The 14633-nt window shown below is 42.6% G+C and overlaps 1 protein-coding gene and 1 pseudogene across 3 annotated transcripts in view; both read left to right on the forward strand.

Moving 5' to 3' along the window:
• Positions 1-14633, forward strand: part of kcnh5b (potassium voltage-gated channel, subfamily H (eag-related), member 5b) — a gene marked incomplete at both ends in the record, with an annotated part of 453140 nt that overhangs the window by 261554 nt on the left and 176953 nt on the right. For both annotated transcript variants that reach the window (XM_083633600.1, XM_083633601.1), the window contains one exon: positions 6667-6866. In XM_083633600.1, coding sequence (XP_083489726.1) covers positions 6667-6866 — 200 coding nt within the window. The remainder of the gene's footprint in view (positions 1-6666; positions 6867-14633) is intronic.
• Positions 11276-13458, forward strand: LOC310774207 (E3 ubiquitin-protein ligase RNF135-like; annotated as a pseudogene). Its single transcript, XR_014554027.1, has 4 exons — positions 11276-11561; positions 11889-12055; positions 12447-12693; positions 12932-13458. The product of XR_014554027.1 is annotated as an E3 ubiquitin-protein ligase RNF135-like (transcript).

The following is a 14633-nucleotide window of genomic DNA, read 5'->3' on the forward strand; positions in this document are numbered from 1 at the left end:
CAAATTTGCCTCAAACATCGACTTAGACTCAAGGATGATCTGATAAAATTTTGGTGGTCAAATGTCAAAGGTCAAGGTCACTGTGACCTCTCGAACGCCATTTTCAAGCTTGTTCACGCGATATCTCAGGAATGCCTTGATGGAATTTAATCAAACTTGTCTCAAACATCGACTTGGACTCAAGGATGAACTGGTTAGATTTTGGTGGTCAAAGGTCAAAGGCCAAGGTCACTGTGACCTCTCGAACCCCATTTTCAAGCTTTTTAGCGCAACATCTCAGAAATGACTTGACGGAGTTTCTTCAAATTTGCCTCAAACATCGACTTGGACTCAAGGATGAACTGATTAGATTTTCGTGGTCAAAGGTCAAAGGCCAAGGTCACTGTGACCTCTCGAACCCCATTTTCAAGCTTGTTAACGCCATATCTCAGGAATGCCTTGACGCAATTTCATCAAATTTGCCTCAAACATTAACTTGGCCTCAAGGATGAACTGATTACATTTTGGTGGTCAAACTTCAAGGTCACTGTGACCTCACGAACACCATTCCCAAGTTGGTTAACGCAATATCTCAAGAACGGCTTGATAAAATTTCTTCTGATTTGGCTCAAACATCGACTTGGACGCAAGGATGAACTGATTCCATTTTGGTTATCAAAGGTCAAGGTCACTGTGACCTCACACACCCAATTTCCAAGCTCTGTAACGCAACATCACAGGAGCACCTTGACAGAATTTCTTCCAATTTGCCTCAAATGGCGATTTGGACTCAAGAATAAACTAATGGCGGAGGCATAAGTCCACGTTGCGGTTGTTCTAGTGTTATACCTGGGTCGTACGCGTGTAGCACGCTGGCGGTCAGAGAATTGCACAGAAAATTTACTTTTCTATAACAGTATGTGCTTTGCACCATTTATTTCTCGATAAAAGTAATGTTATTTAATGTTTGTTTGTAGCTTCTGTAACTTTGTGCTGCGCTGCATGTGCTCCTTTCTAGCCTACCGTGTCTCGTCCTTGTCCTCCTTCCCATCCTCCTCCTCATCGCTCATTTCGACGCATAGCCTGCTGTGCTATTCCTATCCAATTATAGTGTGGTGAGGTAGTAACAACATCAAAACTATAAAATAACACAAACGACAGTAGTAAGCAGACATTAGTAAGCAGACATTAGTAAGCATACATTAGTAAGCAGATATTAGTAAGCAGATATTAGTAAGCAGACATTAGTAAGCAGACATTAGTAAGCAGACATTAGTAAGCAGACATTAGTGAGCAGATATTAGTAAGCAGACATTAGTGAGCAGACATTAGTGAGCAGATATTAGTAAGCAGACATTAGTAAGCAGACATTAGTAAGCAGACATTAGTAAGCAGACATTAGTGAGCAGATATTAGTAAGCAGACATTAGTGAGCAGACAGTGAGCAGATATTAGTAAGCAGACATTAGTAAGCAGACATTAGTGAGCAGATATTAGTGAGCAGATATTAGTAAGCAGACATTAGTGAGCAGACATTAGTGAGCAGATATTAGTAAGCAGACATTAGTCAAGTCAAGTCAAGTTTATTTGTATAGCACATTTCATACACAGAGGCAATTCAAAGTGCTTCACATAAAATAGTTGACAGGAAAAGAAAAGAAAAGAAGAGAATAAAATGGACATTTAAAAGCATCACAACAAACATTAGTAAGCAGACAATAGTGAGCAGATATTAGTAAGCAGTTAGTAAGCAGACATTAGTAAGCATACATTAGTGAGCAGATATTAGTAAGCAGACATTAGTAAGCAGACATTAGTGAGCAGATATTAGTAAGCAGACATTGGTAAGCAGACATTAGTGAGCAGATATTAGTGAGCAGATATTAGTAAGCAGACATTAGTGAGCAGATATTAGTAAGCATACATTAGTGAGCAGATATTAGTAAGCAGACATTAGTGAGCAGACATTAGTGAGCAGATATTAGTAAGCAGACATTAGTGAGCAGATATTAGTAAGCAGACATTAGTGAGCCGATATTAGTAATCAGACATTAGTGAGCAGACATTAGTGAGCAGATATTAGTAAGTAGACATTAGTGAGCAGATATTAGTAATCAGACATTAGTAAGCATACATTAGTGAGCAGATATTAGTAAGCAGACATTAGTGAGCAGACATTAGTAAGCAGACATTAGTGAGCAGACATTAGTGAGCAGATATTAGTAAGCAGACATTAGTAAGCATACATTAGTGAGCAGATATTAGTGAGCAGACATTAGTGAGCAGACATTAGTAAGTAGACATTAGTGAGCAGATATTAGTAAGCAGACATTAGTAAGCAGACATTAGTGAGCAGATATTAGTAAGCAGACATTAGTGAGCAGACATTAGTAAGCAGACATTAGTGAGCAGACATTAGTGAGCAGATATTAGTAAGCAGACATTAGTGAGCAGACATTAGTGAGCAGACATTAGTGAGCAGATATTAGTAAGCAGACATTAGTGAGCAGATATTAGTAAGCAGATATTAGTAAGCAGACTTTAGTGAGCAGATATTAGTGAGCAGACATTAGTGAGCAGACATTAGTAAGCAGACATTAGTGAGCAGATATTAGTAAGCAGACTTTAGTGAGCAGACATTAGTGAGCAGATATTAGTAAGCAGATATTAGTAAGCAGACATTAGTAAGCAGACATTAGTGAGCAGACATTAGTAAGCATACATTAGTGAGCAGACATTAGTAAGCAGATATTAGTAAGCAGACATTAGTGAGCAGATATTAGTAAGCAGACATTAGTGAGCAGATATTAGTAAGCAGATATTAGTAAGCAGACATTAGTGAGCAGATATTAGTAAGCAGACATTAGTGAGCAGATATTAGTGAGCAGATATTAGTAAGGGGTGTTTGGGGAAACTGCTGTGTAATTCCTGTAATGAATGGCCGTCTGATTCAGGCCTTTGTAATGATGGAATAGAACATCGACTGGGTCTTTTTTCTGCTCCTATGGGTCTCTTTATGTGCAGCACAAATTCAATGGTCAAATATCTATTCTGAGTCAAGTCAAATGAAGGCGTATTTATTTACCCACCTGTGTTGTTTTGTGAGCAAACAGCTCACCCACAAAGGACCGACTTTGAATATCGCCGTTCAAAGTCAACAAAACACAGCGTCAGAAATCTCTATGTACATGTTGTGACATTGGGTACTCACCACGTGATGAAATAATAATCCATAGTTACGTGAAACGTAATTTTCATTGCAAATACGCACCGAGTTACTTCCTTGTTTTCATTAACACAACACTTCCACTTTACAGCGCATGCGCGCATCATGCCTCCGGGACGCAGGCACAAAAGTGCTTAGTCCCAGGAGAGGACTTTGGAGGGCGCAGGGCGGCGTGTGACCAATAGAGGTGACATTCTCCCTGTTACATGTACATGTACCATCTTCAATCATTAAAAAGCTGTTATATTAAGGTGAAAAAGTTACTGATTGGGGCTTTAATGCTTAATAATGCTTAATAAGCATTAACTAACCCTTAGTTAATGTTTATTGTTTATGTATATCTATGAACGAAAAAAAAGGGCTCGCAACACAATTTTTTAGATAGCTCCCGTGGTGGACATTTATTCAGACATAAAGACAAACAGTTTCGGCCTGGTTCGGGCCTTCGTCACCGTCTTGACACTGACGAAGGCCCGAACCAGGCCAAAACTGTTTGCGGGGTGCAGAAATCCTCCACTTCCCACAATGCACTGGGCTCGTGGTTTTCTAAGTCCACGCCCACCCCTCAGGCATTTGGCTGATATCAAACTCCAGTAGGTGGTGGTAATGCACATATATATGTTTGCCAACCGCCATAAAACTCAAAGAAGAAGAAGAAGAAGAAGGCATCGCCATAAAACAATAGTAGAAGAAGAAGGCATTTTGCTTGGATAGCTAACAATAGCATAGCTACAGAACGGCTACATTACCAAGCTCGCTTTGATCTTGGTTTTTTCAGTCGCCATTTCAAAGAGGAGGACTATACCTGTACGATCCACACTGCTAAGGAGTAAAATAAAAATGGATCAACGCTTGATATCATAATCCAACGTGAATTCAGCTGGGTTCCTCCAGAACGAGACTGGCTCAGCTTGTTTCAAGGGGGCTGTTTGCGGTGTCTGCTAACCATGGACTGTATAATATCTGCTAATGTTAGGCTATTGTGTTGTTATATTGGCGTTTGTGGCGTTGTGGCTTTTAGTCAATATTGGACAGTAAATATGCCTTCTTGCGATGCAGTTGGCTGTATTAACCGTACCTCAAAGAAGGGTGGTTTCTGCTTTTTTCGGTGAGTGAATGAAAAGTGGTCACTGCTAACATTTGACCATTGGACTGTAAAAAAAAATTCTCATAGCCATCTGTGCTAATAATGCTAGCCTATTGTCTAACTATCCTTTCCACACACACTGAATATACCGAAATGCTAGACTTGATCATGGACAAACGGCCGCACTCATAACATTAAAGTCCCTGGAAACCAAAAATATTTTATTATTATTTAGCATTTTGAGTTCATCACATCACAGGACCCTATGTTAATAAGCCACCAGCCAAATTTGAACGATGATGAACGTCGCAAAGCATATAAATTTAGGTTTGACAGGTGTGGCAAAACGCATGAAAATCGATTATTTTTTAGAGTGTATTATCTCCCGCGGAATGTGTGGGCGTGTCCCATCTACAGCAGGGAAATTTCTGTCTCGGAGAGCGCGAGAGAGAGGGGGGAGGGAAACGGAGAGAGAGAGAAAGAGAGATGAGTGCACACACCGTGTGTGTGTGTGTGTGTGTGTGTGTGTGTGTGTGTGTGTGTGTGTGTGTGTGTGTGTGTGTGTGTGTGTGTGTGTGTGTGTGTGTGTGTGTGTGTGTGTGTGTGTTCGCGCGTTGCTCCCCTGGTTGCTCCGTGGCTCTGAGAGGAAGAGATCTCTGTCCATTCTCTCTCTCTCTCTCTCTCTCTCTCTCTCTCTCTCTCTCTCTCTCTCTCTAGTCCGAGAGAGAGAGAGAGAGAGAGAGAGAGAGAGAGAGAGAGAGAGAGAGAGAGAGAGAGAGAGAGAGAGAGAGAGAGAGAGAGAGGAGCACATGGCTTGAAACCGACACCTTGCTAATCTCACACACAGGCACAGGGAGACGGACAGCGAGGGAGCGCTGTCACTGGGGGCAAAGAACAGACTTGCCATAGGTGGGTGCGGATTGCACGCGTGTACAAAGGTTATATAGAGCTTATGACGTCATAAGCTCCTACATTTTAGCACCTCACGCGCTGCTCTCTTCAATGAGGAAGTATCTTGTAGAATCTTGTAGAAAAGTGTCGATTTTAAGGCTTTGGGTTGAAAGTAATGCATAATAATTTCGGAGGCATATAATTAGTAACATAAGATCCTAAATAACATAGTTAGAACGTTTTTGTGGATTTTGGTTTCCAGGGACTTTAAGGTGTGCTTGACCTAACGATAATATAAATATTAACGTTAATGCACTCCTAGTACTGTACTGACATCAGGTGACAAGCTGAAATGTAAATTATTCTAGCTAGCAAATCTAGGTACATTTCAGACTTTAACGTAGTGTCCAGTCTTGTCTGAGGTGAATGCAAGTGAACTATATTTTTCAATCCTGTCTTTGAATAAAAGTTGTACATTGTGTTATACTTGAAAACCATGTCTCTGCTCCCTTTTTTGTGTTGACAATTAAACAAATCTGTATGGTTTATCTGTTGGCATTAAACCGTGGTATTTCCTTGGGTGATATTCCATATTTGCCATTAGACCTGTTCAAATCTGCATTTTCTACAAATTGGGCTAAATTTGTAATGGTAAATCAAAGCCACATGTGAGCACAAGTACTTTTATTAAAACACCAACCAAAATAAAATGCAAAGAGAGGTTTCCTTCTCTAACAATTTATGCTTTCACAGAATATTTACACAATGAGATTTTTTATAAATAATCATCGATAACGTGGATAAAGACTTCGATGATGGTGATGACGTCGATGACATCTGCTGCTGCTGGACGAGAGACCAAAGACCAGTCCACCTGAAGGAGATCCACAAGACCTTCCAGCATGACAGTGCCAACATCACCCAAGATAAACGTTGCTGTAGGAGTGCAAATAAAGTATGCTTCAGGGATTGACATGAAAAAGTTACATAATGGGGTGGCTATACATTGTTGTTTCACAGTAGCTAATATCTGGCCATATATAGCCTAGGCTATGCGGTGGAAAAAGATGGCTGCCTAGTATTTTGGTTCTGGAGCTGTGAAGGGGCGTGGAGGACCTCTAGATGCGGGACCATGGCGGCACACCCACACAAGAGTTGTAGTTTAAAGCTGCACATCTTCCGCAAGTGTGGTACACCGCTCTGACGCGGTCGTGACGTAAAACGCGTCAGAGCGGTGTACTAAATATGTGAAAGATAAGGGAGATCAGCCAGGAGGGTTGAGTGAGGGGAGGTAAAGGCTGCTTATCTAATCCAACTACTGACATTGTAATGACACAAATTTGGTTGAAAATCAGGAATAGAATAGAAACACACTGTTAACAGCAAGGGACAAAGACCACTGATTCACATATCACATTGAGATTGTGTGTGTACAGTATGTAAGGATATTCTACTTTCTTCTATTCTCCGCTCTCTCCTCCAGCTCTGCTGTATGCCACCATCTTCGGAAACGTCACCACCATCTTCCAGCAGATGTACGCCAACACCAACCGCTACCACGAGATGCTCAATAACGTGCGTGACTTCCTGAAGCTCTACCAGGTCCCCAAGGGGCTGAGTGAGCGCGTCATGGACTACATCGTCTCCACCTGGTCCATGTCCAAAGGCATCGACACCGAGAAGGTGAGACGCGTTGCACAAAGTAATTGGTTCAATCCCTGCCACTCAACCTGTTTATCCAATTAAATCCATGTGTTTTTCAGTTAGCATAAGAGTGCCGGCTAAATGCCTACTGTATGTAAAATGAAAAGAGGCGTTCATGCTCAATTGACTCTTATCTCCAGAAATGTTGTGGACTCTCACCCCCGACAGGGGGAAAAAAAAGAGATTTCCAAAACGGTTGCTTGAAGGACATGAATATAAACACGCAACACAGTCTCTTAGAATTTGTTTTGAATGGTAGTTTTTACAGTGGTGGGAGTTTTGAGAGGGGTGGGAGGGGTTAGGTTTAGGGTAAGGGGTTAGGTTTAGGCGTGGGGGGTGGGAGAGGTTAGGTTTAGGGTTAGGCGTGGGTGATGGGAGAGGTTAGGTTTAGGGTTGGGGTATGGGGTTAGGTTTAGACGTGGGGGGTGGGAGAGGTTAGGTTTAGGCATGGGGGGTGGGAGAGGTTAGGTTTAGGGTAAGGGTAAGGGGTTAGGTTTAGGTGTTGGGGGTGGGAGAGGTTAGGTTTAGGGTTAGGGTAAGGGGTTAGGTTTAGGCGTGGGGGGTGAGAGAGGTTAGGTTTAGCGTTAGGGGGTGGGAGAGGTTAGGTTAAAGGCCTAAACATGGTCGTCCGTCAGAGCCTCGCCCCGCCCTCCCCGTGTGACGGCGGGTGGAGCGCCGTCCTACGGGGAGGGGCCGCCGTCGGCTGACGGGGGCTGCTCGAAAATGTGACTTCACGGCGACGATACGTGCGTGACGACAGCTGCAGGAGAGTTGTGATTGGCCGTTGCCTTGGCTCTTCGTCGTAAAGTTGCCTTTCAAAGCATGATGTTAGATTATAACGAACTAGTTGTGTCGCTTAGCCTTCCCAAATGTTGAGGGTCGTTTTTTAGAATTGAATACATAGAATTGGGAACGTTACATTCAATTTCATTCAGACTGCCTGGCACACAATCTCCGCCATTTTCACACGGAGCTTCCACAGGAGGGAGGGAGGGAGGGCGTAGTGGCGTCCGAGCATGTAGGGCTCGCTGGCGCCGCCAGACGGCGAGACGGCTCCAATTCGAGGCGGACGGACGACCATGTTTAGGCCTTTAGGGTTAGGATTAGGCATCGAGCATGGGTGAGGGGTCCCCGGGGGTCGGTGGTCTTTTTTTTAAAACTGGGATGAAACACGAGGTAGTGTCACAGAAAGTGCCAAAGTCAAGCCCTCTTCTGGGTTCAGCATAAGACCTACTGTAAGGAATTTCATTTCATATAGCTGAATTGCTTGTTTTGAAAAAGTAAAACTGTTTATAAGGGTTTTACTAGGAAAGTCAAGGTGTTTTGGTCAAGTGGTGGATGGCCCATGGGGTCACCTTCATTGTCGACAACTCAGATTCAATTCACAGCTTGAAGGAAATGTAACACCTGCACTTTCAGTCTGGAAATCAGACTATGGTTCATTTCCCCACTTGGTAATCACACTCCCCAAAACAACCGCACCAAGACCCTTTAGAGGAGGTGGTCTCTGTCCGGTCTCAAACAAACTCTGGAGCGGTTCTTTTGTGGTGGAATGTGATTCGACCTGGATCCAACCCAAATACAACAGTATAATATTACTATTATTATTACAACTACAGTATAGCAGTATAGAATTTTCAAGACATTCCCTCAAAGTGCATTTGTCATTCTGTTGGTACAGTTTTGCCTGGTGTATTGCCAAGAACAGTTATGAGTAAATACGGAGCCCCTAAAGTCCCGAAAGGTGATATTCTCTTATCTTGTGCACACAGGTTATTTCTCTTGTACTGTAAGATAAATAACTTGTGCACACACCATAGGAAAATATCACCTTTCAGGACTTTAGATGCTCTCTAAATGCCAACTCTGCCGTTGCTCCATGTTAGATTCCATAGCAATGAGCACGGGTCCAGAACACAGGACCTTCTTCTTGTATTGCACTGCTCAAATCCCGTTACTTACGTTATGTGATGTGATGTTATGTTCCGTTCCATTCCGTTCCGTTCTGTTCCGTACGTTCCGTTTCGTTCCGTTCTGTTCCGTACTTTCCATTCCGTTCCGTTCCGTTCCGTTCCGTTACTTACTTATAGAAGCAGCTGCAGCACTTAAAAATGTGACTTGCTACAGATGTTTGCTGTTCAAACTGATTAGAAAATGTAAGATCTACTGTACGTACATGTCACAAATGAGTGAAAATGAATGACTTGGGACCCTGCCAGCTGCAGTGTGACTGTAGCCACAGAGCAATCTAATCTAATTGACAGTTATTAAGCTCAGTGAACAAGACAGGCTGTCACAAGAGCAAAACAGAACATAACAAGGAGAATGAGCACAGAGACGAGCATGATAATAATACCTGGCTTATACCCACCTGACTGTACACAGTCTTCCTCACGTGGTTTGTTGTAATATATAATACCTTATACGCACCTGACTGTACACATGGTCTTCCTGACGTGGTTCCTCAAGTGTGCGTATTTCAGCTAGGGAATAAGCATGCACTAAGTTACCCTAAAGAATGCTGCCTTTCACATTAACACACCTTAGATCTGTTTCACATTACAATGCTGTCTTCCACATTAACACAGCTTAGATCTGTTCTACATTACAATGCTGCCTTCTACATTAACACAGCTTAGATCTGTTTCACATTACAATGCTGCCTTCCACATGAACACACCTTAGATCTGTTTCACATTACAATGCTGCCTTCCACATGAACACAGCTTAGATCTGTTTCACATTACAATGCTGCCTTCCACATTAACACAGCTTAGATCTGTTTCACATTACAATGCTGCCTTCCACATGAACACAGCTTAGATCTGTTTCACATTACAATGCTGCCTTCTACATTAACACAGCTTAGATCTGTTCTACATTACAATGCTGCCTTCCACATGAACACAGCTTAGATCTGTTCTACATTACAATGCTGCCTTCCACATGAACACACCTTAGATCTGTTCTACATTACAATGCTGCCTTCCACATGAACACAGCTTAGATCTGTTTCACATTGCAATGCTGCCTTTCACATGAACACAGCTTAGATCTGTTCTACATTACAATGCTGCCTTCCACATGAACACAGCTTAGATCTGTTCTACATTACAATGCTGCCTTCCACATGAACACAGCTTAGATCTGTTCTACATTACAATGCTGCCTTCTACATTAACACAGCTTAGATCTGTTTCACATTACAATGCTGCCTTCCACATGAACACACCTTAGATCTGTTCTACATTACAATGCTGCCTTCCACATGAACACAGCTTAGATCTGTTTCACATTACAATGCTGCCTTTCACATGAACACAGCTTAGATCTGTTCTACATTACAATGCTGCCTTCCACATGAACACAGCTTAGATCTGTTCTACATTACAATGCTGCCTTCTACATTAACACAGCTTAGATCTGTTTCACATTACAATGCTGCCTTCCACATTAACACATCTTAGATCTGTTTAGAACACTTTATATTAAGGCACACATATTAACCACTAACTAGTTCCTTATAGGACTGCTGGGCGCGTGACATAAGCACAGGTGAGGAGATCTTGCCAGCACAATGCATTGTGGTCCTGTTTGTTGTTGTTGATTGTTCGCACTGTAAACATGAAAGCCAGATTATTGGCAATTGTAGCAGCAGTGGAGTTTGAAGATCCCCCAGCCAGGAGAAGATGTCGGAGGAGTGACAATGACGATCTCTGTGAATGGGAGTGGGGAATGGAATTCATGAAACACAGAGGTTGAGGGGAATCCATGCCCTGTCCATGCTCTCTCTCTCTCTCTCTCACACACACACACACACACACACACACACACACACACACACACACACACACACACACACACACACACACACACACACACATGCACAGAGAGAGAGAGAGAGAGAGAGAGAGAGAGAGAGAGAGAGAGAGAGTTTTACTGTTCAGTGTTCCACAAGACCACTTGTTTTGGACGTTTATTTTAAAAGTTGCACTTTAAAAAGTGAGGGGGGAATAACGTGTGAGAGAGAGAGATCCTAAATTTTTGATGTAAAATGATGACCTTCACTTTTAAACGAGAGCTAAAGACACACAGCTTCTTTAAAACCGCTCCTCTTCCTGGAACAATACATACTAGCCTGTTAACCCCTCCCTCTTCTTCCTGATCTCAAACACAGCCTGTTCCACTTGGTCCAGATTTGTCCTGTTCCCTCCCCTTCCACAGATCTACCAGTTTAAAGATGGGTGTAAACAACATAAACATAAAGAGCTGACAAGCCGATTCACTGCAGATCAGTACATTAACATGAACACATGGTTTGGATCGGAGCACTTTTTTTCTGTTGATAGAAAGTGAAACTATCTGACACACTATTACTGAGAAGTGAAATGGCACAGCAAGGAATTCAGCTGGACGGAGCAAAACTCTGCTGTTCGATCTGTCTGGATCTACTGAAGGATCCGGTGACTATTCCCTGTGGGCACAGCTACTGCATGAGCTGTATTAAAAGCTTCTGGGATGAAAAGGATCAGAAGAAAATCCACAGCTGCCCCCAGTGCAGGCAGACCTTCACACCAAGGCCTGTCCTGGTGAAAAACACCATGTTAGCAGAGGTGGTGGAAGAACTGAAGAAGACTGGACTCCAAACTGCGCCTCTTGATCGCTGCTATGCTGGTAGGGCTGAACAAATGATTATTTTGATTATCGATTAATCTCTTGATTAGTTTCTCGACCAATCAATTAGTAGTTTGGTCTATAAAATGTCACAAAATGGTGAGAAGATGATGTCCTAAAATATCTTCTTTTGTCTTAACGGTCCTCAACCCAAAGATATCAGTTTACTGTCATAGAAGACTAAAGAAACAAGAAAATATTCCCATTATTTAAGAAACTGGAACGAGATAATTTGTTTTGTTTCTTAAATATGAGTCTAAACGCTTAATCAATTATAAAAAAAAGTATTTGGCAATTAATTTTTTGTCTATCGACTAATCATTGCAGCTCTAAATGCCGGACCTGAAGATGTGGCCTGTGATGTCTGCACTGGGAGAAAGCTGAAAACCCTCAAGTCCTGTCTGGTGTGTCTGGCCGATGTGTCTGGTGAGCAGCACCTCCAGCCGCACTATGACGCAGCTCCATTAAAGAAACACAAGCTGGTGGAAATCACTGTGAAGCTTCAGGAGAACATCTGCCTGCTTCACGACGAGGTGATGAAGATGTTCTGCTGTACTGATCAGCAGTGTATCTGTTATCTCTGCTCTGTCAACATAAAGACCACAACATGGTCTCAGCTGCAGCAGAATGGACTGAGAGGCAGAAGGAGCTCGGGGGGGTCGTCAAAAAATCCAGAAGAGAATCCAGGACAGAAAGAAAGACGTGAAGGTGCTTCAACAGAAGATGGAGGCTACAAATCATTCTGCTGATAAAGCAGTGGAGGCCAGCGAGAAGATCTTCACTCAGCTGGTCCATCTCATTGAGAAGAGAAGCTCTGAGGTGAAGCAGAAGATCAGATCCCAGCAGAAAGAGGAAGTGAGTTGCGCCAAAGAACTTCAGGAGAAGCTGAAGCAGGAGATCTCTGAGTTGAGGAGGAAAGACACTCGAGCTGGAGCAACTCTCACACACAGAAGATCACATCCATTGTCTACACAATTACCCCTCGCTGTCATGTCTCAGTCAATCTACAGTCTCACCCAGCACCAATACCCATCCTCTGCACTACTTTGAGGATGTGACCGCGGCTGTGTCAAAAGCCAAAGATAAACTACAGGACATTCTCACAGAGGAATGGCCTGAGAAATCATTGACAGTGACTGATGTGGATGTTTTACCGCCACAACTAAGCGAACGCAGGAGCAGAGCCACATTCTTACACTATTCACGTCAAATCACACTGGATCCAGACACAGCACATGAACGTCTGTATTTATATGAGGGGAGCAGAAAAGCAGAATGTTGGAGAGAAAAACTCCACTACCCCTGGCACCCAGCGAGATTCATTAATAGAAGTTTCCAGGTCCTGAGTAGAGAAGGGTCTGACTGGACTTTGTTACTGGGAGGTGGAGTGGCGTGGGTATGGAGCTGTGATAGCAGTCACATATAAGAATAGCAGAACAGGAACCTTGTTTGATTGTAAATTTGGAAACAATGACCAGTCTTGGGCAATAGACTGTTACAACAGGAGTTATAAATTCATACATAACAATATCAAAAGTCCCATCGCAGTCCCTCTGGACTCCAGAGTAGGAGTGTTCCTGGATCACAGTGCAGGTCTTCTGTTCTTCTATAGCTGCAGCATCCACTGTAATTACATGACTCTCCTCCACAGAGTCCAGACCACATTCACCCAGCCTCTCTATGTTGGATTTTGTCTTGATGGTTCTACTGGAGACAGTGCTGAGTTGTGTAAGCTCAAGTAGACAGCAGAAGTCCCTGCACCTCCTGGTTCTTATGTGTAAAGGTCAATAGGATTTTTGTAGGGGAATTTAAGTTAAATGCTTGAAATAAGGTCTGTGGTTAACAAAAGTTTATGAAACCGCGAAGTTTGTATTCAGCAAAATAATCTTCACAAATGAGGACCACTTTTATGACTTTTAAAGCGATTTCTGATAATTATGTTAAAAAACATGCATTTACGCTTCGAAAATCACAAAGGTGGTCCTCATTAAGATTATCTTGCTGAACACAAACTTTGCTGTTGCCTAAACTTTTGTTAACCACATACCTTATTTCAAGCATTTAACCAAAATCCTCATACAAACATCCCATTGACTTTCACACTGTTATTATTATTATTATTAGTAGTAGTAGTAGTATTAGTATTATTATTATTATTATTATCATAAAAAAGATTGAACCAGTCTTTTACCAGGTTTTAGTTATTTGATGTGTATTCAGAGCAAATGTTTTTCAAAGACCAATAAAGTTTTTCATTCCAAGAATGAATAACATTTCTTCTATTCATTTCAGGAAGTCTATTTCATAGTTTCACAGCTAGATGGTGACACTGTAAAATTGTTACATGGTAATGCTTTTCATGTTTCTGCAAATGTCAACGTAAATCTGAAACCAAACGTTGGTTCATTTGAACGTTAATTTAAAAATGTTAAAATAGATACAAATAAAACAACTTTGGTTGTGTTTAGGCAAGTAAAACAACTTGGTTAAGCTTGAAACGTTAAATATTGCTATTGAAATGTACTGTAGACTTTGGACACACTGGGATCGAAGATGGCTCTCCAGTGTGAAAGATGAGCGTTTTGTTCCCTGTCCACCCTGCCCACTGCCCCCTGTCTGTCTCTCTATCTCCCTCTTCCCCTGTCTGTCTGTCTCTCTCCCTCTCCCCCTGTCTGTCTCTATCTCTCTCTCTCCCTCTGTCTCCCTCTCTCCCTCTCCCCCTGGCTGTCTTGTCTCTCTCCCTCTCCCCCTGTCTGTCTCTCTCCCTCTGCCCCTGTCTGTCTCTGTCTCTCCCTCTCCCCCTGTCTGTCTCTCTCTCTCTCCCCCTCTCCCTCTCTCTCCCATTTCCCAAGTTTTTGGTTGAGATAATGATACACTCTCTCTTGCAGAGACACAGGGCGACTTGTGTGGCACCCTCAGTATATTTACCTCGCCGTCAGAGCCGGGGCCAATTGGTGGATATTTGTTGTCACTTTGGAGCCATTACCCTGTACACCGTCATCTGTTTATGTTAATACACACATAAAAAAACAGCACGGGCTCCCAAAAGAATCGCAGTGCTCTCAGTACAAA

The sequence above is a fragment of the Poromitra crassiceps genome (genome assembly GCF_964638095.1).
Source record: "Poromitra crassiceps genome assembly, chromosome: 3".
NCBI classification, from domain to species: domain Eukaryota; kingdom Metazoa; phylum Chordata; class Actinopteri; order Beryciformes; family Melamphaidae; genus Poromitra; species Poromitra crassiceps.